The following is a 27,811-nucleotide window of genomic DNA, read 5'->3' as shown; positions in this document are numbered from 1 at the left end:
GAATCACATCCATGACCCCATAGCTGGATTTATTTAGGGGCAGACACCAAGAACATCCCTGCAGCCACACCAGGGAGCTGGATTTGGGCTGAGAACAGGGACTTCAAACCAAAAAAATCCCAATTTCTTCCCAGATTCCTGGAAAAACAACCATCAACAGCACGAGGCTCCTTCCCTCCCACCTGCAGCTGGAGCCCTGCACCCTCATCCTGAGCAATTAATTAACAAAGCTCATTAATTCTGACCACGTTAGTTTTTAAGACTGTCACTAGAAAAAATACTCTACAAAAATAATTTGCACGAGGAGAAGCAGCAGGTTCCTGTGTCAGGCTGACTTTTGGGAGCTCTGCCAAAGAGATTTGTGGAAGCAAAGCTGAATTTTTTTTTTATTTTTTTTTTTTTTTTCAATCTGTATCAAAAGTGAGGTCTGTAATTTCATCTAGAAAGGACAAATATGCAAAATAAATGACAAGTGGTTCATAAATCCTGCAAAGATCTTCCCAGAAATGCAGGGTTGTGGCAGAGCCAGTTGAAGTCAGGACTGTTTTCTGAACCCTCCAAAATTTGCTGTTAATTTATCAAGTTTATAAATCTACACAAACAAACACAGAGAGAGAGAAAGACTTTTTTTATTATGTGTACATATAAAATATATACCAGATGGAAAGGCCCTCCCTTTATAAATGCATAACCACAAGCTGGAGATAATTTGGCATTTTTTTCCTGTTTAAAAATGAATTTATTTTTTTTATAAAAATGAGTCAGGTTCTGCCTCCCTGCACAGAACCCAGCTGGGATTGGGAGTGAGGGCAGCTTTCCTCCAGCTCTGCCAGGGCACTTCCAGCCTCCCATTTTTTTCCACGGTGTGTTTTATACCAACACAGATTTTTTTTTTTTACTCGAGAAGAAAATGCAGCAAAATCCAAGCTGGAAATTCTGCTTTTTCAAGGAAAGCATCTCTTGATTCCCTTTAAAAGCCCTGGGAAGAGAGGCCAGCAGGAGGAAAGCTGAGGCACAGCTCCCTGGAGCTCCCCAGCAGCTGCTACAATCATTTTGCAAGGTAGTTTTTTATTTTTTTTTTTTTTTTTTTTTTTTTTTTTTTTTTTGCTAGAAAATGCACTTTAAGCCTGCACAAACAGGTGCTACCAGCACAGGCACAACCCCCCACAAAAAAAAAAAAAAAAAAAAAAAAAAAAAAAAAAAAAAAATTAAAAAAAAAAAATCCACAATTAAAAAAAAAAAATGTAAACCCAGTGATTATTCCATCAGATCTCTACAACTCTGCTTTATCTGCAAAGCTCAGGCAACTTTGGTCGTGTTGGAAGTTGGAAAATCCCACCAGGAACCTCCCCAACAATGCAGAGACCCTGGAGCTCATTCCCTCAGCCAGGAAAAGGCAGGGATTGAGTCAGAAAATTCCTCAACAAGAGGCAGGGATCAGCAGGAATGCCTTGGGAAGCTCAGGGAATGTCAGGGAGCAGCCACGGGGTGCAGGTACCTGGGGAGTGGTTGGTGCTTGGCCCTGGCAGGGGCTGGGCAGGAGGAATTTCCCCTTTTTTATAATAAAATACAAGTTTTCTTGTCCTTGAAAGGGTTTTCAGAGGCTGGGATTCCCATCAGCAGGGGATCCTTCTTGGCGTGTTCCTCACAGTACAGCATGAGGTCTGCGGAGGCTTTGGACACCTGCAGGACACAGGGAGGGGGAAATCAGCATCAAATGGGGTTTGCACGTGGAAATGGGAGAAAAAAAGGGGTTTTTTTCATGGAAATGGGAGCAAAAATGGGGGTTTCTCGTGGAAATGGGATAAAAAATGGGAGTTTTCCCGTGGAAATGGGAGCAAAAGTGGAAATGGGATCAAAAATGGGGTTTTCTCGTGGAAATGGGATCAAAAGTGGGGTTTTCCCATGGGAATGGGATCAAAAGTGGCGTTTTTCATGGAAATGGGAGCAAAAATGGGTTTTTTTTCATGGGAATGGGAGCAAAAATGGGGTTTTCCTGTGGAAATTGGAGCAAAAATGAGGTTTTTCATGGAAATGGGAGTAAAAGTGGTGTTTTTCATGGAAAAGGGATTAAAATGGGGTTTTCTCACGGAAATGGGAGCAAAAATGGGGTTTTCCCGTGGAAATGGGATAAAAAAATGGGGTTTTCTCGTGGAAATGGGATAAAAATGGGGTTTTTCATGGAAATGGGAGCAAAAATGGGGTTTCCCCGTGGAAATTGGAGCAAAAATGGGGTTTTTCATGGAAATCGGAGCAAAAGTGGGGTTTTCCCGTGGAAATGGGATAAAAATGGGGTTTTTCATGGAAATGGGATAAAAAGTGGGGTTTTCTCGTGGAAATGGGAGCAAAAATGGGGTTTTCCACGGAAATGGGATTAAAATGTTGAGGGAACTGGGTGGGGTGGGAGATGGATCCACAGGGGATGAATGAAAAGATGGACCCTGGTGTTCTCTGGGGCTGGTTGTGACACCAGGCAAAGGCTCCACCTGCCTCAACAAACAGGAAAGGCTTTCAAAATCATTCCAGAGGAATTTTCATCTCTCCTGGAGCAACAAAACAAAGGGGAACAGCTCCCCACTGCCAGAGAGGGCAGGGCTGGGTGGGATATTTGGGCCACAAGAAATGGATTTATTCAGATTTGCTGAACTTTGAGAGAGGAAAACTGAGCTGTGAGTGCACAAAACACACACAAACACTCTGTTATCTCACTGTGCTACAGCTGGGAGGGGAAAAACAAGGCAAAGGAGGAGAAATGAGGCTGTGCCTCACCTTTATCCTCTCGATGGAGGCTTCTATCCTGAGCTGCTGCACGGTCCTGCGGGCCTGGGCGATGTTGTTGGTGGTGGTGGCTGTTTTGCCAGACATTTTTCAGTGGAAAAAAAATTTTTCAGGGAAGTTCTGCTGGGAAAAGACAGGGGGTTGTTATTCCACAAGGCAGCACAGCACCCTGGAAAGTGGTTTTAGGCAGAGGTAGCCACTGCATGCTGGAAAAAGTGATTTTTTAAAATTATTATTGTTATATCCAATCAGCTAAGAAACAACTCTGGAAGTAAAACAGGCTGCAGAGAAAATCATGCTAAAAAGCAACTCTGGAAGTAAAAGAGGCTGCAGAGAAAAGCTTGGAGCTGCTGTGCAGGTTTATGAGCCTGTGCAACAGTTTTGGCCAGTTGTTCTCCCCCATCTGCAGCTTCCCCTGGGATTCCAGGGAGCCCAGAATGTGCTGGAAAAGTCACAAATCCCCTGTGAGCTGCACCAAGGGAGGGGATGAGGTTCTGAGCCCACCAGAGGGTGAAAATAAAGAGGAAATCAGGGAATATTGAGGCTGGAAAAGTTCTCTTCCCCAGCACGGCCAAGTCCTGCACTGCCCCACATCCCCAAGTGCCACATCCACAGGGGTTTGAAATCCCTGCAGGGATGGGGACTCTGCACTGCCCTGGGGAGGAAAAAAAAAACATTTCTGGGGAGAAATAATAACCCTGGCACAGGCTGATCTCAGCTGATTCTCTACCCAGGCTCAGCCCTAAGTGTTGGATATTGGAGCAGCCTGGGACAGGGGAAGGTCCAGCCCCTCTGGATGGACTTTAAGTTCTTTCCCAACCAAACCAGTCTGGGATCCCAAATTTCTCAGGTTTGTGGGAATCCAGAGAGTTTATCCCAGCCCAGCTCTGGATCCCAGGACTCTGCACAGCTCCTGGAGGATGATGATGATGTGTCTGATCCCCTCCTGGCTGTGCAGTGAGCCCCAGGCCAGAGCAGCTCCCTGACCTTTCTGAGCAGCTCCTGCAGGGCTCAGGTTTCTCAGCCTGGCAGCAGAGCTCTGGTGGTGCCAGCCCAGCAGGCAGGAACAGCATCATCCTGCTCTGAGTCCTTGTTTTTCAGGGGATATTGCTTGGGAAAGCTTCGGGCAGGGCAGGAAATGCCTGTCCAGGCATTCACTCCTCATATTTGGTGTCACTAAAAAATGATTTCCTACAGTAAATAGCAAGAGATTCCTCCTGGATGCTCCAAGAGAATCCTCCTGGATGCTCCAAGGCTTGTCCCACCTGGCCTGGGACAGATCCAGGGGCAGCCACAGCAAATCTGGGAATTCCATCCCAGCCCCTCATTTCCATCCCAGCCAGGAATTCCTTCCCAAAATCCCATCCAGCCCTGCCATCCCCTGTGTCTTGTCCCTCCATCCCTCATCCCCAGTCCCTCTCCAGCTCTCCTGGAGCCCCTTTTAGATAAAAAATGAACTTTCCAAGCAGGAAAACTCCACACCAGGCACTGCCTGGGTTCAATAGGGGCTCTGCCCATGTGCAGCTCCAAACTCACCATCTCTGGGATAACAAGGACACAAAAGCACAAATCCACCACAAACTCAGCCCAAATTCCCAAATTTGATTATTCCTTTATAATAATCAAAAGCTGCAGTGTGAAAAAAAACCCAAGGCAAAGCAAATTTATTTTCATCCAGTAATGAATGCAGCTAATGAATGAGAGGAGTTGCCGATTCCTGTAATTTTAGTATTTTTTTTAAGGTTAAAAAAGCTGCAAAATTAAAAGATAAACTTCTATAAGATAATAAATAAATTAAAGATTATCTTCTTATTAAACTGGGGAAAAGCCACACTCAGCCTTCCCTGCCCCAGCCTCAAACCCCCTTTTTGCCACTGGAGCTGTTTGATCCTCTGGATCCCTTCCCACCCTACATGGATTGACCTCCTTAGCAAAGTTCCAGGGCTTATTTTCCCAGCTGCTCAGCTTTGTTAATAAATTAGATGTTTAGAAAAAAAAAAATACAAACCAAACCAAAACAAAACCCAAACCGTAAGATTTGAAAATCCAGTTGCTGCTTTTGCCCATCTCCAAACAAACAGGAGGTTTAATAGCCCTCCTAAGATTACTAAATCTCTTCTGCAGGGAGATTTACAACAACTAGGTCAGCTCCCAATAAATCTGTTTTTCCTTCCCAGTTGTTGGCAATGAACTGGGAGCTGCTGCAGTTGCTGGGATTTCTCACAGACCACCCTGGACTCCACAAAACTCTCCAGATTTAAACTGGAGGTGTCAGAATTCTGCACAACTCGGGGGTTCAGAACCCTGGGTGGGGTTTTGTGGGGTAGGAGGATCTGCCAGGAGAAGAGGTTGTTCCCTGAAGAAAAAAAACCCTCAGTCAGAGAAGGCACAGCTCTGATTTCTAGGAAAGGATCCCTCGTGCTCAGCAGCCAAAAGGAGCCTTGAGAACCTCCCTCATCCCAACACTTTTCCTTCATGGATCTCTCATGTCCCAGCACTCACAGTCACAACTCCTCATTCTGGGCTAAATACACCAAAAATGAATTTTGAGGAAGTTTTTCCATTCACCACCTAAATCAAAACATGGATGATGATCCAGGCCAGGCTGGACATTGGGGCTTGGAGCCACCTGGGACAGTGGAAGTTTTCCCTCCCTGGGACAAGGGAAGGTGTCCCTGCCTGGGACAGGGGTGGCACTGGATGGGCTTTAAGGTATTTTGCAGCCCAAACCTCCTTCTGTGCTAAATGCACAAAAAACCCAAACTTTTAATAAGTTTTTCCATTCACCACCTAAACCAAAACACGGCTGGTGATCCAGATCAGGTTGGACATTGGGGCTTGGAGCCACCTGGGACAGTGGGAGGTGTCCCTGCCTGGGACAAGGGTGGAACTGGATGGGCTTTAAGGTATTTTCCAGCCCAAACCACTCCAGGATTTTCTGCTGTGATGTCCAAGCAGGAGAGGGTTCCCTGTGGTGACACCTGGGTGTGACAGAGCTGAGCAGGGGCTCACAGGAGCCAGGGAGGTTGTGGTGACAGAGATTCCCAAAGCCCAGAGCAGCTGCAGCTCTCACTTGGGTCTGACTCACAGCCTAAAATGAGACAAAAGGGTCAGACCCAGAAAAGTCTCCTCTGCCATGGGTAGGGACACCTCCCACTGTCCCAGGCTGCTCCAAACCCTGTCCAGCCTGCCTTTGGGATCCAGGAGCAGCCACAGCTTCTCTGGGAAATCTCAGAGCTTCCCACCCTCCCAGGAAAAAAAATTTCTTCCTCATTTACCCATTAAAAAATGAGGCTTGCAGAGGAAGATTCCCAAAGTTGTGCTTTTGCCAGAGAAAGACAAAAAAAATAAAAAATAGGAAACTTTCAGTGCACTTCCTGCAGCCACAAACCTGCACTTTCCTCTTTCTTGAAACACCTGCAAACAGGTGGAGCTGCCCCTCTCTTCCACAAAAAAAAAAAAAAAAACCAAAAAAACAAAAAGTCCTATTTTTCCAGGCCTTGCCCTATTTCTCTCCTCAGGCTTTAGGTAAGGAGGTTGCCATGCAGCAGATCCCCAGATCCGCCTGGGCTGGCTGCCAGACTCAGCTCCAGTGGGATAATTAAACTCTGGACTGTCTTATTTACTCTCTCACATCCAGGACTGGTGAAGCATCTGCCCAGTGAAAGGTAATTAAATCAGGGCTGGGAATCTGCTGGAAATCTCAGCAGCTCTGCCTGGAAAAAACAGCTCCCAGTTTGCTCCAGTTGTGCAAATCCAGCTGATACTGGAGCAGCAAAGCCTGGCTTGGCAGCAGGATAAAGGCTCAGAGGTGGATTGTAACTGTTTCTTTGGAAATAAAGTAGATTTTGAGGTGAATAACTCGAAACTTGGGTCAACAGAGGAGGTTGGGCAAAACACAAACTAACAGCAGTGACAACAACAGCACCTACAAGTGTAACAAACACCCTGGTTTTCCAGTTCCAGGGCTGGCAGCAAAGATCTAAAGTTACAGCTCATCAGCAAATGCAGCTCTCAAAGGCCACTCACTTCCCAGAGCTGTTGGAGCTCTGCTGTGGAGGATGGAGCAGAGAGGTCTCTCTGCCAAATTTGCCAAGGAAACTGCAGGAAAAGGATGTGGGGTGTTCCCAAAATTCCCAGTGACCTTGTCCCCCCTGGTTTGGGTGCCATGGGAAGGGAGGGAGCACCCCAGGGAGTCACTGTTCCTGCTGCTGCTGCTGCAGGGAATTAATGCTGGAGCTGCTCCAGCCAGGAAATGTTTGGATGCTGCTGCCTGATAAAACCAGAAAAAACCACTGCTGGAATCCTAGAAACTCAGAATTTGAGGTTTTAAATAATTCCACCATGGGAATTATCCCACTTTTCTTAAAAACACAGGAACGGGGGGGAAAGAAGGAAAGAAGCAGCTGGACAAGTTCAGAGCTGCTGCTCTCAGCTCATTCCCAGCCCTGAGCTGGAGTTAAAGGTTTCAGTAACTTCACCACAAGTGATGCCATTCCCAGTCTTGGTGTTTTCTGGGAGGGTTTTAAGCTGGATCTGGTTTGTCAGCACCACTAACACAGGCTGTGATTGCTGCCTCACAGCCCTGCCTGCAAAACCACTCTACTCCCTCCTCCCTCTCCACCACGCTGCCTTCAGCTGGGACCCTGCAAAAAACACCAGCAAATCCCAAATCTCAAATCCAGCTGCCTCCTCTCAGCAATTCACACTCCCCAGAATTCACAGGAACAAAAAGAATAAAATATTTTGCTTCTGAAAATGCAAAGATTTGTTATGCAGGAAGGTGATGGGAGGAGGAAAAGAGGATGCACAGAGTGACACCAGAGGTAAATCCTTATGGAGAAGAGGGAAAAAGAGCTCCTGTAGCCCTTGGAGGGGTGGCACAAGCAGGGGGTGATGCCAGAGCCTGGGCTGACCCCCGTGGGGTGAGGTTTCCATGGATTTTGGGGCTGTTTTGCTGCTTTCCCAGGAGCTCTGCAGGAGCGCCAGGCCCGGTGGCTGGTTGGGACTTGAATGCTGGAGCTTGGTTTTCCTACAGGGCACCCTTGGGAGCTCAGGAGCAGGTTTGTCATGACTTGCAGAACCTGAAAATGCTCCCAGTCCAAGCCAGGAGGCCACTGCTGGCAATAAAGGTGGGGGCAGGAATAAACAGCTCAGTTCTGAGGGCTCATGGAAGCACAACCCTCTGCAGCAACAGATAAAACAACCCCACACAGGCACCACAGAGTCTCTGCAATTGTGACATTCCCTCGTTTTGATTTTTGCTTTTTTTAGGTCCCCAATGGCAGAACCTGCTGGAGGAATCTCAGTGTGCCTGGCTCTCAGTTCTGCAGAGGATTTGGAGGCCCAGTGAGAGCTGATTTGTCCCCCCAGATCCTGCACACCTGGGACAAGGTGACACACAGGAGGGGTGGCACAGGCACAGAGCCCCTGGCAGCAGCAGCAGCAGCAGGTGGGAGAAAGGAGCAGCCAAAAAAGGATGTCTCTGCCCACCTGAAACCCTCAGGGGTGCTGCTTATCCCCCAATACTGACAGGGATTGAAGGAGGTGCCTTGCCCTGGCAAACCCAAGAATTTTGGGCAGGACTTTGGGAAGCCTGGCTGGTTATCCAGAGTGGAAAAGGAGCAGAAGGGCTGGTGTGGAGAGGGGGAACAGCCCTGAGCTGTGTCCCCAGAGCCCTGTGTGTGTCCCCAAAGCACCTCTGGGCACTCTGCCATCCCCATCCCCACCTCCAGAGCAAACACAGCTCTCCCTGCAGCACTGGGGCCCCACTGTCCCCACTGTCACCTTCCCCAGGGAGCCTGGGACGGGACAGGCACGTCCCACACTCCTCCTGCTCCAACCGGTTGTCCTGCTGGGGGAAGGAAGGAAGGAAGGAGATTCCAGCCCGACCAGCCCCATCCCGGCTGGGGCAGAGCTGTTCCCAGTCCAGGACTGGTTTTTCCAGCCCGAGGGAAAGCCCAGGGCTCTGCTGGTTCAGTGCAGGGCCGTGCTGACACCCAGTGGAAAGTGCTGGAGATGGAATATTCTCCTTCTTCTGCTGTGCTGCCCTAAAGGATGGGAAAGGAACTGGGAAAAGCCTGGGGTGCTGCCCTCAGGCAGAGAAATGAGCTAAGGGGAAGGTAAATCAGCGTTTGGAGATGCTTTGGGGTTGTTTCTCTGTTTTATGGAGCTTCTGTCCCATTCCTAGAAGGGTCCGAGGGCAGGATGGAGCAGCCTGGGACAGTGGGAGATGTCCCTGCCCAAGAGTGGCACTGGATGGGATTTAAGGTCCCTCCCAACCCCAAACCAGTCTGGAATTTCCCAATCCTTATTCCCCACACAACCAGCAGAGAGACAAGCAGTGCAATATTCCACAGATTCTCTTTTTTATGGAGATTTTGTCCCCATCCCTAGAAGGGTCCAAGGGCAGGATGGAGCAGCCTGGGACAGTGGGAGATGTCCTTGCCCAAGAGTGGCACTGGATGGGATTTAAGGTCCCTCCCAACCCCAAACCAGTCTGGAATTTCCCCATCCTTATTCCCCACACGACGTGCAGAGAGACAAGCAGTGCAATATTCCAGATTTCCAAGAGTACCCCAAGCTCCTCCTGCACTTTGCAGATTGAACACAACATCCACAGTGCCAGGAAAACTTCCCAGGAAAAAAAAAAAAGGGATTATCCACGACCTCCCTGCTCCCATCACAGGAACCAGTGGCCAGGAGAAGGATTTTTCCACACCTACCCCAAACCAGGCTGTGAGCAGCAGCTCCCTGGTCCCTGGCAGGTGAGAAGGGATGGAGTTTTAAACAGGAGTGGATTTTAAACAGGGCTGGATTTTTAAACAGAGCTGGATTTTAAACAGGACTGGATTTTCAAACAGGGCTGGATTTTAAATGGGATTGGATTTTTAAAAAGACTGAATTTTAAATAGGATTGGATTTTTAAACAGGAATGGAGTTTTAACAGGACTGGATTTTTAAACAAGACTGGATTTTAAACAGGGCTGGATTTTTAAAAAGACTGGATTTTAAAAAAGACTGGACTTTTAAACAAGACTGGATTTTAAACAGGACCGGATTTTTAAACAAGAATGAATTTTAAATAGGATTGGATTAAAAAAAAGACTGGATTTTTAAACAGGACTGGATTTCTAAACGAGAATGGATTTTTAAACAAGAATGGATTTTAACGAGAATTGGATTTTTAAACAAGAATGGATTCTTAAACCAGGTCTCAGGTGAGATTTACAGTCGTGGCACAAATATTTTATATGCCCTAGAAAAAGTTTGGGTTTGGTGAAAAGAAAGCAAGATCCTTCCCCAAGGATCACAGTCTGGAAAAGGAAAGCTGGAACATGTGGCAGCTGCAGGACTTGCAGTGGTTTTGGGGAAATGGGGATGCTCTGGGATGCACCAGCTGGAGGGATTGGGGGAGCTCAGGTTTCAAACCCAATTTTCCAGCAGAAAAGGTGCTCCAATCCCTCTCCTGGAGGAGGAGGAGGTGCAGTAGGGCTGGGTGAGAAATGGGAATTCTGGCCATGCAAACACACCTGGTGTGCACAGGGTGACTGTCAGTGCAAACAGACAAAAAAAAGCCCCTTAAAGCACAGAACATCCATTTGTTGTTTCCTCCTTCAGGGAATTTATACTTGAGAGTAGTGAGAGATCCTACACTAAAGATCTTTTTTTTTTTAAATTATAAATAACGCTGCCAGTGTCTTAATTGGGGATTAAAATCCTTAAGGATGTGAAATGAAAGGAAACAGACAACTGCTACAAGATCTCCAGCAGGACTTGGTGTTCTGGGTGTTTAATTAAAGCTGTGCTCCTCCATAACCTCCACTTCAGGAGTTATTCCAGCACCATCCTGCTGATCAAACCTGGCCTGCAGCTCCCTTTGATTTTCAAAGTCAACTTCCACTGTGGGATTCTGTCAAACCCAATTTTTTGGGGGGGAGAGGAGCAGTGGAAAAACCTGCTTTTGTTTTCCTCTTGTATTTCTTCCGACTTGGCTTTTTATATCTTCAGCACACACACCAAAAAGTGACTTTTAGATCAAGGTTGCTTTGAAAAACATTATTTTAAAGACATTCAGCCTGGAGTCACTGGAAAAGGCAATGAACTGCAGGGCAGATTCTCCACAGAAAGTCCCTGTTCCTCATTCCCATTGGGAAAAAGAGGGAAAAAAAAAAAACAAAACTACAAAGAGACATTTGCAAAGAGACTTTCAGCTGGATGAAACTCAGGCTGGAAAGCAGGAGAGGGCTGTGCACAAAGCTCCAGCCTGGCCCCAGGTTATGTGACCTTCAGCAAATTCTTTGTCTGTCACAGATAAATCCAAGGACGAGATGCTCTGGGGAGGGCTCAGCTCAAAGAACTGGGAAGGTGGGAAGGGTTTCAGCACCTCCTTGGCTGCAGGGATTTGTCAAATTATAAATAATGATGCCAGTGTCTTAATTGTTTTTTTTAAGGATGGGGAGAACACAGAATAATTTGCTTTTTTTTTGGATGGTCAATTAAACCACGTGTAGCACAGGAAATGATGAAGATTTGCAGGCTGGTCCTTCCTAATCAGGGGAAAAAACAAGTAAAAGCTTCATTTCTGTGAGAAAAGCAGGTTTTTCTGCCCCTCTAAATTCAACCCAAAAGCAGTCAGGCAGTTAAAAGAACGAGGTGAAAAGTGTCAGCAATCCTGCCAAGGACTTTATATTTGCTCTGCTGCGGAATAAAATTAAAGCACCAGGGTTTGGGACCTGTTGTGCTGCTTTGTATTTAGCATGAAAGAAAAGAACCAGAGTGGACTGGAAACTCACCTACATAGGCAGACTTGCTCCTTGTCCAGCTTGCCTTGATTTTATCAGTGTAATGATCCTGAAACAAAAAGAAAATAAAAATTATAAGGATTTCACAGTGCAAGAATGCCAAAGCTGAGGGGGGGGGCGGGTTGGCACTTGTGGTTTGATGCAAATCACAAAAACAGCATTTTGAGATTGGAAAATCTCCCTCAAACTTGGAGCAGCCTGGGACAGTGGAAGGTGTCCCTGCTCATGGCAGGGGTGGGACTGGATGGGATTTAAGGTCCCTTCCAACCCAGACCACTCCAGGATTATTTTGTCTCTGGAGACTCAGAGCTGTCAGCCTCCAGTGATGTGTTCTCACAGCTGGGTTTAAATCACTGCCTGAACAAATCTGAGAGCTCACATTCCCTCTGGAGGCCTTACACAGCCAGAAAGAAAACTGGAATTGTATCAGTCCTCATGTCCTGGAGCCCCTTTAGGCACTGGAAGGGCTCTGAGCTCTCCCTGGAGTTTTTCCTCTCCAGGTGAGCTTTGTGAGGGTGATGAAAACCATCAGGTGATGAGAATTCTGTGAGAGCTGGAGCAGGGAGTGTATTTACAAGTAAAATCATCTTTCCTTTCATCCTCCTGCCTGTGCTGCTGCCAAGGGCTGCACAATCACTGCAGTTCACACACAGGTGTGCAAACAGAGCTGTCAGGTTCTAACAGCCCATAATCCACCAGGGACTGGCAATTCCCTCTCCTGGAATTCCCAGTGCAGGTTCCCAGCCCTGCAGAGCCCCAGTGTGGAGCTGGATCAGAGGAACTGGGCATTTCCTGAGCTGGCACAGCCAGGGCACGGCCGGATCTGGGATTGCCACTGACACTCTCTGGAATTAATCCAAGCTCCAGTTGCCAAGGGCTGTTGGAGCTCTGGCATCCAGCCCTGGAGCTGCTCCATGTCCATGGGGCTGGAGAAGCCACAGAAACCCCCTGCTGGAACCCTGAGCACTGAGAATTCCAGATTTCTGTGCTGACACGCACTGACCCCCAAGCAAACACTGCATTGGACCATGGAAAAGACTCCCAAAATCGAGTGACAGCACTGGGATTGTGAGTGTGGAGTTTGAACAGAAGTGTGTGATAGCACAGGGTGCAAAATTTAAGAGTTTAAGGGTTTAGAATACAGTAATATAGATATAAAGCAAGATGGAGGTTTTAGGGCATAGGCTGAGCCCTTCTTTTTCCCCTTCTCCTTCATGATCTGGATGGTGTTTTGTACTTGGATAGAAAAATCCACATTGGGGGCCATGGGTGGTTGGTTACTGGGTTAAAGGTAAAAACAATTTAGGTGTCATGTCTTAATTGGACAGTTTATCCTTAAAAGGCCTTTAGAGAGAGAGATAGGGCTCCATTTTTAGTTTGTTAGCTTGAAATGCTGCAGAACTCATGGTTTGTGAGACTGTAACATAGATAAGGATTAATAAACATCTGAGTCCAAACTGTCCCGAGCATTTAATCCCAACTCCGGGAAAAGAAGATAAAATGTGACAATGCCCTTCCCTCATTCCCAGGGAATAAGGAGGGAAAACCCACCTGGAATTCCCAAGGGATTGTCCTGAGCAAGGCAGAGGAGGCAGAACTTGCATTATTCCCGTTATAATCACACCCCACTTCCCGTGCTGGAAATGGGATCACCCTTTTAATAACTGCTGGTCAAATCATTGTGTGGAGGAGGAAAATAAATTATGTAAAGGACAGTTCTGCCTTGCCACAGTCCTTGTCCCTGTGCCAGGCTTGTCCTGTCCACATCCAGGCAAGGAAACCAAAATAAATAAATGTGACACGTAATCTCCTCCACGGGCCCTGCACAAAATCAAAGTTTGAATGGAAAAGCTGCTGCTCTGCTTTATCTGTGCAATGTCCCAACCTGCTCACACCCCCTGGAAATCGTCAGGGAAAAATAAGAAAAATCTTAAAATTGACTTGTGCATCCTGAGGGAGGTGAAAACACAGTCAAAACAACCAGGGAGCACAGGGAATGGTTTGGGTTGGGAGAGACCTTCAGGGACCAGCCAGTCCAAGCCCATCTTTAATACATCTGATAAATAATTCTGGCTCCTGGGGCCGCTTTCCTCCCCAGAGCCACACTGATATATTCCTGCCTAATCAAAGCTCCTATCAAACCAGTCATAAAAAACCCACAACCCCAGCATTGCTGGCATAGTTTGAGGCTGGTGTAATGCACCCCCTGCAAAAGCCTCCACTGAGAGAGGCCAGGCCGTGCTCGGGAAGGAATAAATCAGGGAAGGACCCGTGGGCTGAGGAAATTCCACAGCTGGATGGGTCCCAGTCCCTCTGGCCAAGGCTGGCAGCACCAGCCAGCTCCTCCTGCACTGCAGGACTTCCAGTTCCAGCTGGAGCATCCCTGCTTTGCAGGAGGAATCCCTTGCAGGTTTTACAGCAACAAAAACCAGATTCAGGTGGGACAAGGGTGGTCCCTCTCCCCTAAAAGTCAGGGACACTCTGCTTATCCCAGCTCCAAGCTTAGCCCAACAAACCCTGCCTTTGGGAGGGGGCTTGAAGCTACAAACAGAGCTGAAAATGTAATTTGGGATCTGCTCAAAAATTATTCACAGCAACTACAGAATCACAGACTGGTTTGGGTTGGGAGAGAGCTCAAAGTTCACCTCATCCCATTCCACCCCTGCCATGGCAGAGACACCTTCCACTATTCCAGGCTGCTCCAAGTCCTTTCCAGCCTGACTTTTGACACTTCCAGGGATTCAGGGGCAGCCACAGCTGCTCTGGGAATTTTTGTGCCAGGGCCTCCCCACTCTCACAGGGAGGAATTTATCCCTAACATCTCATCCAAACCTGCCCTATTTGTTTTTTTCCCTTTGTATGATAACCACCAGTCCCTGATGCTTCAGGCAGCAAGGGCTGGGTCCCAGGACACCCCCTTGGCCTTCTCTTGGAAACTGGGAAGGAGAATTTTTTCTCCTGAGCTTAAAACTCCAGAAAACTTCTGGCTATGTGCTCTGAGGGAGGTTGGGCACAAGGAAAACTCTCATTTAGATGGGAAAACCAGACAAAATCTCCCCCCGTGTGCCCCACAGGGAAAGGTTCTGGAGAGCAAAGGGTGACGGTGCAGAGCAGCTGAGCACAGGCTGGGAATGCAGGCTGGGAATTCAGCAGGCTGGGAATTCAGCAGGCTGCTCCCTTCCCAGCAGGGCTGAGATGGGCTTTTCCACCTCTCAACATCCCAGAGAGCCACGCTGGAGGAGAACAGCCCACGCAGAGAGCCAGGGCTCTGAGCTGCGGGGCAGGAAGGCTGGGATCACACATCCCAAAGGAAAATGTGCCCAAAAAACCACCTGTCCCTGCACAGCAGGTTTGGAAAGCCACGGGAGAAGGGATAAAGGGAGTAAACAAAGAGGGGAGCGAGGCTGGTTCCTGCCTGAGTGTTTAGACAAGGAGCAGATCCCAGCTGCTGCAGCACAAATAATCCTCACAACACACTCCTTTCCCTTTCCCTCCTCCCTCTGGAGCTCCATCACATGCCAAGACGCTGATACGGACACAGGAAGCTGAATATAAACACATTGCCTGTTTTACCAAATATTCAAAGGAACACAACTAAAAATACTCAGCTGCTGGTGTCCAGGAACATCCCAAAGCTGGGATCCATCCCCAGCCTGGGGCTCCAGGAACCAGGGATTTGGGATACACTGAACCCCAGGCCTCAGCTTTCAGAGAATCCAAACTGCTTTGAGTTGGAAAGGACTTTAAGATGATCTTGTTCTGCTCTCCTTGCCATTTCTGTCACAGCCTCTGCACTTTCTCATCAATCCTTCCAAAATACAGAATGGAAGCTTTTTGCTCGTGTCATCAGTGTTGTCTCACCCTTCCAAATTCCCCCCCAGGTTATTCCTGGGAGCAGAGATGATGTGAGTCCAAGAGTTCCCAGCACTGAGTGCAGGATGAACACTGGGGTTTGGAAAAAACGAGCCCCAGCTGTGTAACATTGCAAAATTCACCAAATAGCTGCACAATTCCAGCAGGGCAGGAATCCCAAGAGTCACCAAACATCTGCAGCTCCCATTTCCCAAGAAAAAGCAAGTCCAGGATGACTTTCAAGAACTGGGGGTGTTCCATCCCAGCTAATGGAGTTTCACTCCAATCCCTGCCCCTGCACAGGGATATATTTCTGTGCCAGGACACGGGAACCAGCAGCCTTCCCCCATTCCCATGGTTTGTGTAAGCACAGATGGAGTTGCAGCAACTCAATCCTCCCTGGAATACGGCTCCGTGGCTGGGCCAAGGCTCTGCTGGTGCTTCCCTTGATAACCATAAACCTTTGGAAATGATTCCCTCCTCCCCCTGCAGTGATCTCTGCTCTGGCAAAGGGGACAAAGGGAAAGGGTGGAGGGTGAGGATTTATGGGGATTTCTGGAGCAAGATGGGTTTGCTTTCACAACAGAGCCCAGTCAGAGAGGGATACTCTGGGATTTGGGAAGCTGAGTCCGGGAAAGGAGCACCTTCCCACCCCACTGAGCTGATGAGTTCAGCATCTTCCACTCAGCATTCCAGCAACTCTGGCAGGGATGGTGGAGCCACAGAAAAATGAGAGAGAGGGACTTTCTGGGCAGGCAGGGAGAGACAGGACACAGGGAATGGCTTCCCAGTGCCAGAGGGAAGGGATGGAATGGGAGATTGGGCAGGAATTGTTCCCTGGGAGGGTTCAGGGTGCCCCTGGATCCCTGGCAGTGCCCAAGGCCAGGTTGGACATTGGGGTTGGAGCAGCCTAGGACAGTGGGAGGTGTCCCTGGGACAGTGGGAGGTGTCCCTGCCACGGCTGGGGTGGCACTGGAGGGAATTTAAACCCCCTTCCAACCCCAAACATTTGGGACTCCACAATTCCACTGTGTCACCCCAGGCCCTGCTACAAAGAACCCAACGTGAATCTGGTTCAAATATTCCGAGTCTTTTTAGCAACAGAACCTAAAAATTTAAGAACTTTCATCACTTAAAAAAGTTATCACATTGCCAAAGAAACATTATATTTGAAATAAAAAAAATATCTAAAACCTACAGCACAACTCAATGATTTGATTTAACACCAGGAAGGTACAAGAGGTCAGTTGTTCTGCTGCCTGGAAATCCAAAAAACTCCAGGATAACAGGAGAACTTTATCTTTCAAGAAAAAAATCCTCCATCAGCTGGGGGATTATGGAATGAGCTCACCCTCAGCACCAGAGCCCCATGCACTGCTCCTCCCTGGGATTGATTGCTCCTTGATTAGAGACATCCCAAATGCTGAGGTGCATCCCACGGTGGGATAAAACACGGGATTGAGGAGTCATTAACTCCACACTAATCCCTCAATTTCATTTAGTGGCACTGAGCACAAAATCCTGCCACTCACTGTCCACCACTCTGCCTTTACTCCCAGAAATGCATTTCCAAACCAATTTACACCCCAGACAAACACACACAGGGAATGTGTGTCCCTGATCCTGTGGGTTCTAAGCCAATTAAAATTGCTGGGAATTCCACTAATTAACTCACAGAATCAGGGAATATCCTGAGCTGGAAGGGACCCACAAGGATCATCAGGATGCACAGAACAATCCCAAAATCTCAGCCTGAACTCTGGGACATTCCCTGGGGATCTGTTCAGTGCAGGAAAAACCTTTCCCAACATCCCTAAACCCCTCCTGACACAGCTCCTTCCTAAAAACACCAAGTTAAATTCACAATATACCCCCCAAAACCCTCTTCCCCCCCAAAAAAAAGTAAAAAATTTAAGTTTGCAATAGAGAATCACAATTTAAAAGTTACTAAAAGAACTAAAAAAAGTTCCAGGAATTGAGCTCGATGATCCCTTGTGGGTTCCCCTTTCCAACTCAGGATGTTCTGCAATTCCACGATTCCCAGCAAACTTCTTACGGCAACAAGGGCTGTGTAATAATCTCAGTTATCAACACGAAACCTCCCGGAATAATAATAATAATAATAATAATAATAGTAATAATGACGCTTCCCACTAATTAACCTCCTTCCCACACTCATCCCACAGCTCCCCACACGTGGGAAACTTCCTCCGTCAGGCAGAGCTTTGTGATTCCAAGGAAAAAGCCACAGCCAGACGGTTGGAAAAAATTAAAATTGTTAAAATTTAAAGGATTTAGGTGAAAATTGAGGTGGCTCTGTGTAGTTGGAGGTGGCAGTTCTAGGGATGCATCAGAGCCATGGGGAAGGGCTGGTGGGAAGGAGGAGGAAAGGAAGAAAAAAGTGCCTATTTTAGAATTATTTTTGCCTAATTAAGCAGATTAATTTTTTTTTTTTACATAATTAAGCAGATTTTTTGCCTCATTCCCACTTGTTGAAGAACCACATCCCAGCTGCGCGCTGCCTCCCGCCGGGAATCCTCTTCAACACAACAAAAAATCAGGAAAAAAATATAAAAATAATAATAAAAAAAAAAATCTAAAAACCAAGCCCAAAACTAGCCAAGCACCGCTCGGGCCCGGCCCGCCCCGCCAGGCCTGGCAGCCAAAGGGGCCGGGCTGGCGCTTCCAGCGGCTCCCGCAGTGCCGGGCGGGCTGTCCCGGCAGGGAGGGCTCGATATTCCCGGTGGGACCCCCCTGGCCCGGGATCCCCCGGCCCCGGTACTCACCGAGCGCCGCTCCCGGTGTCTCCACGGGCGACCGGAGCGGGAGCGGAGGCCACGCCCACCCAGATAAACCACGCCTTCTCTCGCTTAGGCCACGCCCACTCCGTTCAGGGCGGGGACTGAGGGTGGGCGGTGTCAATGGGGGTGGGCGGGGCCAATGGGATTGTAGGCGTGGCCAAGGGGGATGATGAGCTGATCCAATGGGGCTTGTGGGCGGGGTTAATGTGTGGTGGGCGTAGCCAATGGGAATTGTGGGCGTGGCCTCGCTTGTATCCCAAATCCATGCGGGATTCCTCAGCCAAATCCGGTTTATCCTGTTCCGGAGTGTGGATTCGGGCGTGCCCCGTGTGTGTTTGGGAAGGGGTTGAGTGAGAAAAGCGTGAGCCCCAGGGATGGGAGCACACGCGGTGATTCAGGGGGTGGTGATAGGAGAGAATCCGGCGGGATGGAGAGGTGGGAGCATCGATATCCTTAGGGAATTTTGGGAGTAGGGGTTGTGGCGGTGGCCAGGGAGGGGCGGATGTGGTGTTTGCAAAGGCTTGTCTGCTGCCCGAACGAGCCCGGCGTGCCTCTGCTTGTGGGGCTTTGATCCTGGCATCACCTGGGAATACATTTGTCTCCAGAGGCAGGGGAGGGTGTGGAGTCAAATTTAAATACGGGTTCCTGCCTGGGAGCTGCGGGAGGGAGAAGGGAAAATGAGGGTGTGGGGGCCCTGGCACAGATTGTCCAAGGGAAATGTGGCTGTCCCTGGAAGTCTCCAAGGCCAGGTTGGACATTGGGGCTTGGAGCAGCCTGGGACAGTGGGAGCTGTCCCTGCCCATGGCAAGGGGTGGAATGGGATGGGCTTTAAGGTCCCTCCCAACCCAAACCAGTCTGAGATTCTACAAAATCCCAATAAAACTGGGGAAGATGCTGCGCTCATCCCCATCACCAGCTCTGCCCACGGGACATCCCTGCCCTGAGAGCACCAGGAAAACCTCTCCTTGCTCTTTTCCGTGGTTTTGCCCGGTGCTGTCCCAGGCGGGTTGTGGCTGTCCCTGGCGCTGCCAGCCTCTCCCGGCTCCAGCCTGTCTCCGCAGCAGCTTTTATGGGAGAGGAGATGGGATCTCCCGTCTGCTCGGCTCCTCTTTATTGCCATTCCAGCTGGAGACACAGGGATGCACGGGAGGACCTTGTCCTGCATGATGCCCCAATGAAAAAAACCCCGACCATCTCCTTTAGGAAGACTGTTAGAAGGAATTTCTCGTTCGATTCCTAATTAAAGCTACAGGAGTCCGGTTTTCCCCAGTGCGGCCACCAGGCAGGCGGGAAGCGTTGCCCTCTCGTGGGCTAAAGCAGCAGCTTCCCACCATCCGGTCCTAACCGAGAGCTTAATTAGCCAGCGTTAATTAAATTAACTACCTGTTAAGAGAGAGCAGCCCCTGAGCCGGGCTCGTCGGGGTTCCCTGGAGCTTGTCAGGGCTCCCCAGGAGCTTTGCTGGGGCTCCTGTCCCATTGCAGCCAGTTTGCCACTGGGCACACACTGGGGGGGCACCCTGGGGCATGGACGGGGCACACTGGTGACACTGGGGCTCGTGCTGGGCATACTGGGAACACTGGAGCATGCAGTGGGGAGGACACGCTGGTTTGAACTTTGTATTTTCTCTATTAAACATTTATTTCCCATTCCACCAGGGGCGGGATGAAAGCTCGGCAAGAGGAGATCTCTTGGTTTTCCTTCCTTTTGTTCCCTCCCAGGCATTCACCCGGTGGATGTCTCACCTTTGTCTGAAGGCAGGACTGAGTTCTTCAGATCCCAGTGATACAAGCACAGGGTTTCCCTTTCTCCTACAAAGACAAATATATATGTAAATTATGATGGTGGTGATGATGATGATTATAGCTCTTGTTATTGTTGTTGTAATTATTATTATTATTAGTGTGTGGTAGTAGCTTAGATCAGGGCACTCACTCTTAGATATTGGGAAGGAATTCTTTCCTAGGAGGATCTGACACAGGGTGCCCAGAGAAGCTGTGGCTGCCCCTGGATCCCTGGAAGTGTCCAAGGCCAAGCTGGATGGGGCTTGGAGCAGCCTGGGACAGTGGAAGGTGTCCCTGCCCATGGCACTGGGTGGGCTTTGATATCCCTAAATAACCCACATATAACCCAAGATAACTCTGATATCCCTTTGCTAACCCAAACCAGTCTGGAAGTGACATACTGGGAGGGACTCGGAGCAGTATCCAGGATGGAATCCTGTCCCCCAGCACCATTTATCTCTGTGAACTCTTGTTATTTCCTGCATGAGGAGGTTCAGAGTTCAGCCAAGGGCAGCCTGCAATGCACAGCCTGGGAGGGTTTGCAGCAGCTCTGCTCTCAGGGTGCACTTTGGTCAGAGAAAGCAAAGGCAGATTTCTTCTGCCTGTTTGACACTGCTGCTCCTTCCCACCTTGGATGATCTGTATCCCAGAGGAGGTGGGGGATTCACTGAATGAGCTTGGGGGGCTTCCCCAGAAGGATCATGGAAATCTCAGATGCTGGAGAAAATGAGCCACATCACTCCCAGCCCCAGTGATCCTGGCAGGAGTCAGGCAGAGCAGAAAAACTCAATTCTTGGACAAAATAATCAAAACGATACCATGTTCCCTCTCAAAACCCAATGAATGTTCTCCAGGATTTGTGCAGAACAGGAATTTTTACTTGGTTTTCCCAGGATCTTTGCTGAGTGGGAATTTTGACTTGGTGGCTTTGCTGAGCTGGTACTTAACCAGAAATGCACAGAAAAACAATCCTGAAATTAGCTGAGGGCAGGCAGGGGCTCACTCCTGGTTAAAGGCTGGTGCAGAGTGGAGATCGTGGTCGTGTCTTTCAGGAAGGGGGAGCTCCCAGCAGTCCTGGGATTATCCCTGAGCATGAAGTCCAGAGTGACAGTCACAGAAAGGGACTTCATAAACAAAGCAGACAGCTGTGCACAGGCAGCAGCCAGGGAAGGCTTTCTCTGGAGGAGAAGAGTAATCAAATTCCGCGTGGGAGAACCGGAGGCGCAGGAGACGGCACAATGTGATTTCCAGGACAGCCATCCCTCATCATTGCTCCTCTCTGCAGGGCCACAGCCTGGGCCTGTCACCGTGTGCCTGGCCAGGAGCAGCTCCTGCTCTGCCCTCTCCATCCTTGCTCTCCATCCATTCCCTCCCTCCCTCCAGTGTCATTGGAGGAGGAACAGGAGCCCAAGCTCTCGTTGCTTTTACCACCCTTGTCCCAAAGAACCAGCCCCAAGAGTATGGTCTGAACCCCCTCAATGCTTATTTTCCCTGATTATTTATCATGCATTCCCTCCACAAAGGAATCTCTTAAATCCCTGTCTCACATCCCCATCCCTGGGCTGCTGGACTCAGCTTTCCCTGGAAAAGGCTGTCCAAAAGGAGCGTGTGTGATAAACAGCCCCACGCTGGACACCCCCAGGAAGAGCCTTGCTGAGGCTGTTTTGAGCAATCATTAACGCAACAAAAATTAGTAAACACTAAACATCCTCGTGTTCTATGTAACAAACACCAGCCACCCTTCAACATCCTCTTTCTTGGGTGGAAAGGCTTATTTTTCCACTAAAAATTAACCAAATGAATCAATGCCTGGAATTATGCCTGGGGGAATGAGTAATTTCTTACAGTTCATAGAAATATTTCCCATTTTTGAGCCATAATCTGTCTCATCTTTCCAGATAATCACAAAACCAGCCACTCTCCCCTAGTTCCAGCTTGGCCAGCTGGTAAAGCATCTGACAGCAGAAATGGCTAAAACAATCTTAGCATTAACATTCCCTTATTTATTAATTTTCTTCCCTATTTTTGGTTTTTATATTGTTGAAATGACACGTCAGGACTGCCTAGGGACAGAGCTGCGTGCTGCAGCTCAGGTGTGCTCTTCCTCAGGGGCACGAGGAGTACATTCCATTGTTCCCTCAGCTCCGTATCAATCCCAGCAGGTCCATATGGACCCGTACAGGGCTGAACGTGGGTGCAGGCTGGGATCTGCTCCATCCCTGCTCAAGGGATGCTCCAAGCAGTCAGGAGGATGTGGGCAGCAGGATGTGGGCAGCCAGTGCTGGCAGAAGGAGCCTTTTCATCACTCGCATCCCAGATGAGACCTTGGTGTTGATCCAAAGACTCCATGTGATGGATGGGTTTTTCCCTCCAAGGAGGGATTTTCACTGCCTGGGTGTGAGCTGCTCATCCTTCACCCACGGGCAGCCTGAGGCAGATAATGGGATGCAGGGGTTGGAGGAAAACATGTAGGAACAAAGGGAAACCATAACGTAGGAGAGAAGAGTTTTCGTATCTCCATCCTTAGATATTTTTAGTCTGAAAGGCACAAATGCATCACTGAGCTATGAAAGGAAAGCTCCCTGCTGCTCTCCATGTCAGAGGCTTCGGAGCAGTGCTCTGCCTGCTTTGAAGGAGGGACCTGTGGGCACCTATATCCAGGTGTAGGAAAACCACATCCTTTCAGCTGGAGGAGACATCACAGGCAGAAACATCTTCCACTATCCCAGGCTGCTCCAAGCCCCGTCCAGCCTGGCCTTGGACACTTCCAGGGATCCAGAGACAGCCACAGCTTCTCTGGGCAACCTGTGCCAGGGTCTCACCACCCTCCCAGGGAAGAATTTCCTTCCCAGTATCCAATCTAAAACTGCTTTTCTTCATTTTAAGCCAAATCCCCCTTGAGATAAGCCCATCTCACAGCAGATCAGCTGCATTTGCCCTCTGCTCAAGGCTTGGAGCAAGTTCTCAGCACAGCTGCCAAGAAGAGATGGGCTCTGGTGGGACCCCACACACTCTTCCCACCTGGATAAGAGCTCAGGGCAATGGGAGGAGCATTGGGATGGCTGGGTTGGAAGACTCTGGTTCTGTGCTAATCCAGAAAAACACCATCGTTCCTTTCCCTCTAATTTTCAGGCTTGCTGGAAGTGTGAAGAGGACAAAGAGCAGCAAATGTGATGGAGGCAGCAGCCCAAGCCAGACCCTGTTTCAATGCCCAGCTGTTACAGTGAGGTTTGGCTCCACTACCACGGGACTGAGAACAAACCCAACCAAGCCACGGCAATGCTGAGTTCCCCTCCTTCCTCTGCTCCTCCATCCTTTTTGCATTATTAAATGTACTCCCATCTAATAGGATTTTCTGTCATCATTTTTCCCCAAAGTGGGAAAAAAGGAAACAATTAGGGGTGGCAGCTCTAGCCTGGCACGCAGCAACACCATTAAAGCAGGAGGCAGCTACGCTGCTGCTGCCGTTGGTCTGGAGCCTCTTTAGCATTTTCATTAGCTCTCCAAAGCTTTTGATGTCCCTAATTTACGCCACAGACACTGCAGAGGAGGCAGGCGATGATTAAGACGAGCTTTTACTCTTCTGGAGTGCACCAGGTACCTCGTGGCTACGGACCCTGCATGTAAAGCAATATTGCTTATTATTCCGAGCTGTTTGTTCCGTTAATCATGAGCCTGCTTTGCTCTGGGAAGAGGAATTGGAATACAGCAATATTCTGTCTGCTTGTTTTTAAAATACATGTGTGGGTGGACACTCCAGCTACTGCTCACATTTTTTTCTCTCGCAAGAAGAGCTGTTCGTGATTCTCCTCCCCAGTGTTTTCTCCTGACGCTGATTTTGTTTGTCGAACTCGGGAAGGGAACTGCCTCAAGCCTGTCAAAGGGTGTTGTATGGAAACAAGGAATACTAACTGAGAAATGCTTGAAATTCAGCATCCCAGAGAGGGAAAGAATTTCTTAATGGAAAGGGTGGTCAGGCTGGACATTGGAATGGGCTGCCCAGGGAGGTGGTGGAGTCCCCAGACAAGGAAGGGTTAGATGTGACACTCTGTGCTCTGGGCTGGGTGACAAGGTGGGGACTGGGCACAGACTGGACTTCATGATCTTGGAGGACTTTTCCAGCCTCAATGATTCCACAATTCTGTGATTCAGTTCAAAGTCACTCACTGCCCTCACAGTCTCAGCCTTCACCAGCCACCCAGCCCACAGTGGGTCTTGGGATTCCTCCAGGATATCCCAAAGGGAATTTTCAGGGACTGCGTTCACCTCATGATCCCAAGAAGACACTATGGAGGCACTAAAAACAACTCAACAATTGTGTCAGCATCTTCTGTGACCTTGTCTCACCACATCTGATCTTGTAAAGAACCTTCCAGAAAACCAGAGAGTTCTGGGGTAGAACAAAAGGAAAAAGGGAATAAAACAACCAACTTGAGAATTATTAGTGAGTTCCCATCCAGCTCTCCAGACACGGACAATGTGTCAGGGCATGTCTCCAAGCTGAAAGGTTTACAGGATGCATAAACAGCTCCATGAAAAACACATCACCAGCTCCTGGAAAAGCAGTGCTGGAAACAGCAGGTAAAGCCAGAGCAGCTCCATCAGACAGCAGAGCAGCTTCTTCATTGCTGACATAGCTTCACCTGAATGTCCTTCATCAAAAGATAACTGAAACACTACAGGTCTGTTACTTTTCTAAACTACTTATTGAATCTTTCCAATCCCCTCACTACAAAACACAGCATCCACTCCAATGAAATTAATTTCCCTTCCTATAGGAACGATGGATTGCACACACACAAACCAGGTTAGTTCAGTTCATATGGAAACAGCCAATTACGTAATTTATTTATTAATACAGTTTTAATTTACAGAACAATTGAGCTGCACACCCAAGACATAGATTATTTACAGAGCATGAAAGGCAGACACAGCAGGTGTCACTTGTTCCCCATCTGGTTTGGGTTTCTGAACTGGGACACCCCCAGGAGCACCCCAGCATCTCCAAAGGCTCATGGCAACCAAAGGAAGCTTTGAATTGTGGAATTGTTCAGGTTGGAAAAGTCCACTAAGATGATCCAGTTGAATCATTTCCCCAGCTTTGCTAAGGCCACCCCTGACCCGTGTCCCCAAGTGCCACATCCACAGGGATTTTAAAAGCTTCCAGTGATGGGGACTCTGCACTGCCCTGGGCAGCCCCTTCCAATGTCTAATCACTCTTTCCATGAAAAAATTCCTGTTGATGTCCACCCTGAGCCTCCCCTGGCCCAGCCTGGGGTTGTTCCCTCTCCTCCTGTCCCTGTTCCCTGGGAGCAGATCCCAAATCCCCCCCCGGCTGTCCCCTCCTGGCAGGGACTTGTGCAGAGCCACAAGGTCTCCCCTGAGCCTCCTTTTCTCCAGGCTGAGCCCCTTCCCAGCTCCCTCAGGGATTCTCCCGGGTGCAGGAGTGCCTGAGCCTGTTTTGCTCCAATGGATTGTTGCTCTGACAGATCCCAGCCCTCGGAGACCTCCACACCCCGCACAGGGAACACACAGCAGTGCTAATGACACATTCAAGAACATCCTGGCTGCGTGAGTAATTGCAGATCCTTTGCACAGGCATCTCCATGAAGGCAGTGGGAGTTGTAGAGACATTATTAGGTCTCCTGACATTTTAAAAAGGCTTAGACAGAAAACGTCTTTGAGGGGTTTCAAAGGCTGCAATGGAACTGAAATAGTTTTTGTAATAATAACCAAACAACCCACGAGGAGCTTTGTGTAACTGCTTGGACATGAGAGAACGGAGAGAGAAAATCCATGCACAAAGTCAGAGAGGAGAAAGGAAGAGTTATGTCCAAGCAAAGCCATCAGGGCTGCTCCCACAGGCCCCTGACTGCCCCAGGAGAGGTCACTCAAAGGGGACAACACCAGACAGCACCACAGGTCCAGCACTGGGAGCTTGGGGGATCCCTTCTCCAATAGGGGAAATCAGGAGCAGAGCCTCTGTGCTGATCCTGGCAAGTGAGCATAACCTTTGGACAGCTCCAAACCCTCCTGCAGAAGTTGGGTTTCTGGAATCGTAGAGTAATATGTTTTTCTGCTGAATCAAATGGTGTGAGGGCTCCAGATGAAACTGTGGCAAACTCCTTTGGCACACACAGAGCCATCTGACCCCATGAGTGTGGAGGGACAGCCTAAGGAGATTGGAAAAGCAGCTCAGGGACAGCACAGGAGACAAGGGAGCATCAGGTTGCTCAAATGTCATATATTCACATGGATACAAATTTCATGGGTTTGTGTATTAGCTTGCAACATGGACAGAGACCTCTGGGAGAAAAGGCCCTTCTACAGCACCTTTCATTGAAACTCAGACTGGTTTGGGTTGGGAGGGACCTTAAAGCTCATCCCATTCCACCCCTGCATGGGCAGGGACACCTTTCACTATCCCAGGCTGCTCCAAGCCCCAGTGTCCAGCCTGGCTTTGGACACTGCCAGGGATTCAGGGGCAGCCACAGCTTCTCTGGGAATTCCTGTGCCAGGGCCTCCCCACTTTCACAGGCAGGAATTTCTTCCCAATATCTCATCCAGCCCTGTCCTCTGGCAGTGTGAAGCCATTCCCCAGGCCCCCATATTTCTCACAGGCTCCTCTCAGGTCATTCTTGACATGAATATTTTCACAGTAAGAGCCTGAAAGCCTCCAGCACCTCCCATTCCATATCACGTTCACCTTCAACAATGAAATCACTTCACTAGAAAAGTGCTATAAAAAGCAGCAGTTCCTCTCCTCCCATGTCTCGTGTCAAGACCACGTTGCTGTGTGAAAATCAAACCTGCAGTGCAACACTGAGGTCTTACAGTCTTCTGCTTGGGCTAAAACACACCCAAAGTAGGAGACAGAATCATGGAATTATTTAGCTTTGAGAAGCCCTCTGAGACCATGGAGTTCAACTGTTCTCCAGCACTGACCCACATCCCCAAGTGCCACATCCACATAGATTTTAAATCCTTCCAGTCTCTTCATTCACATGAAGTGTCTGCTAAAAGTTCTTATCAAAGAGGGGTTTGCTTCCAGGTGTAGATGCTCCTTCCCCGGGCAATATTATCTAAACTGACTCATCCCAGGTCTCAACTAAACCCTGGGTAACTTGGATGGAAGGGAGAAAATAAACATTTAATAGAATTCCAGGAAGGCTGGGGAAAGGAGCTTCAGACAGCAAAACCAGGGTGATGGTTGAGCAAGGAAAAGATAACCAGCTTCTACATCAATGGGCACTTAGAACCTCCCAGTTACCTTCACCAGGAGGCAGCTCCTGCTCCAGGATAACAAGGATCACTCCTGGACTGGGAGTGAGAGCACGTGGAATCTCCTGCCTCAGTGAACAGAGGAAGCTGGAGTAAAGCAGGAATCAAAGCCTCATTTTATGCAGATAGAGCTGTAATCACTCCCAGAACTGCACAAGTCTTGGGAATAGCACAGCACACAGGAAAACTTCACTTCTGCCATACAAAAACTGCAGATTTGGTGGCCAAGCCAGTCTGTCAATCAAAATTTTAGGCACCCAGAGCCATACACATGTTCATTTTTACAGCAAATGCCTCACTTTGTTAGAGATTTGCTCTGGTCAACAGATTCCTGAAAACAATTTAACTCTGCACATTATAGATGATTTTTCTCTGAGTTAACAGGCTGGAGATATTTAAAAACTGGCATGTACGCACAAGAATAGAGAGGTTTGTTCTGACAGACATTTTTTTCCTCTGGAAAACTTCTTACATTAAAAACTTCTAGTCACAGGTAATTGCTAACATGGAACA

General features: G+C 48.7%; 1 protein-coding gene across 2 annotated transcripts; it reads right to left on the bottom strand.

The window, feature by feature from the left end:
• Positions 1 to 377: 377 nt before the first annotated feature.
• On the bottom strand, positions 378 to 18,331 carry GNG12 (G protein subunit gamma 12). Of its 2 annotated transcripts, none has more exons than XM_083867065.1 (4): positions 18,221 to 18,331; positions 11,574 to 11,631; positions 2,770 to 2,898; positions 378 to 1,683 (listed from the first exon to the last, which is right to left on the bottom strand). In XM_083867065.1, the coding sequence occupies exons 3-4, from the start codon at positions 2,863 to 2,865 to the stop codon at positions 1,558 to 1,560; spliced, it is 222 nt and encodes a 73-aa protein (XP_083723191.1). In that variant the 5' UTR covers positions 2,866 to 2,898; positions 11,574 to 11,631; positions 18,221 to 18,331; the 3' UTR covers positions 378 to 1,557. The 2 variants fall into 2 exon arrangements, with proteins under 2 accessions (XP_083723191.1, XP_083723190.1); XM_083867064.1 differs by having other exon boundaries at positions 383 to 1,683; positions 2,770 to 2,901.
• Positions 18,332 to 27,811: the final 9,480 nt, after the last annotated feature.

This window comes from Zosterops lateralis (genome assembly GCF_965231275.1).
Source record: "Zosterops lateralis genome assembly, chromosome: 9".
NCBI lineage: Eukaryota > Metazoa > Chordata > Aves > Passeriformes > Zosteropidae > Zosterops > Zosterops lateralis.
Note: the sequence above shows the minus strand (reverse complement) of the source record. Positions and strands in the feature narration are given on the sequence as shown.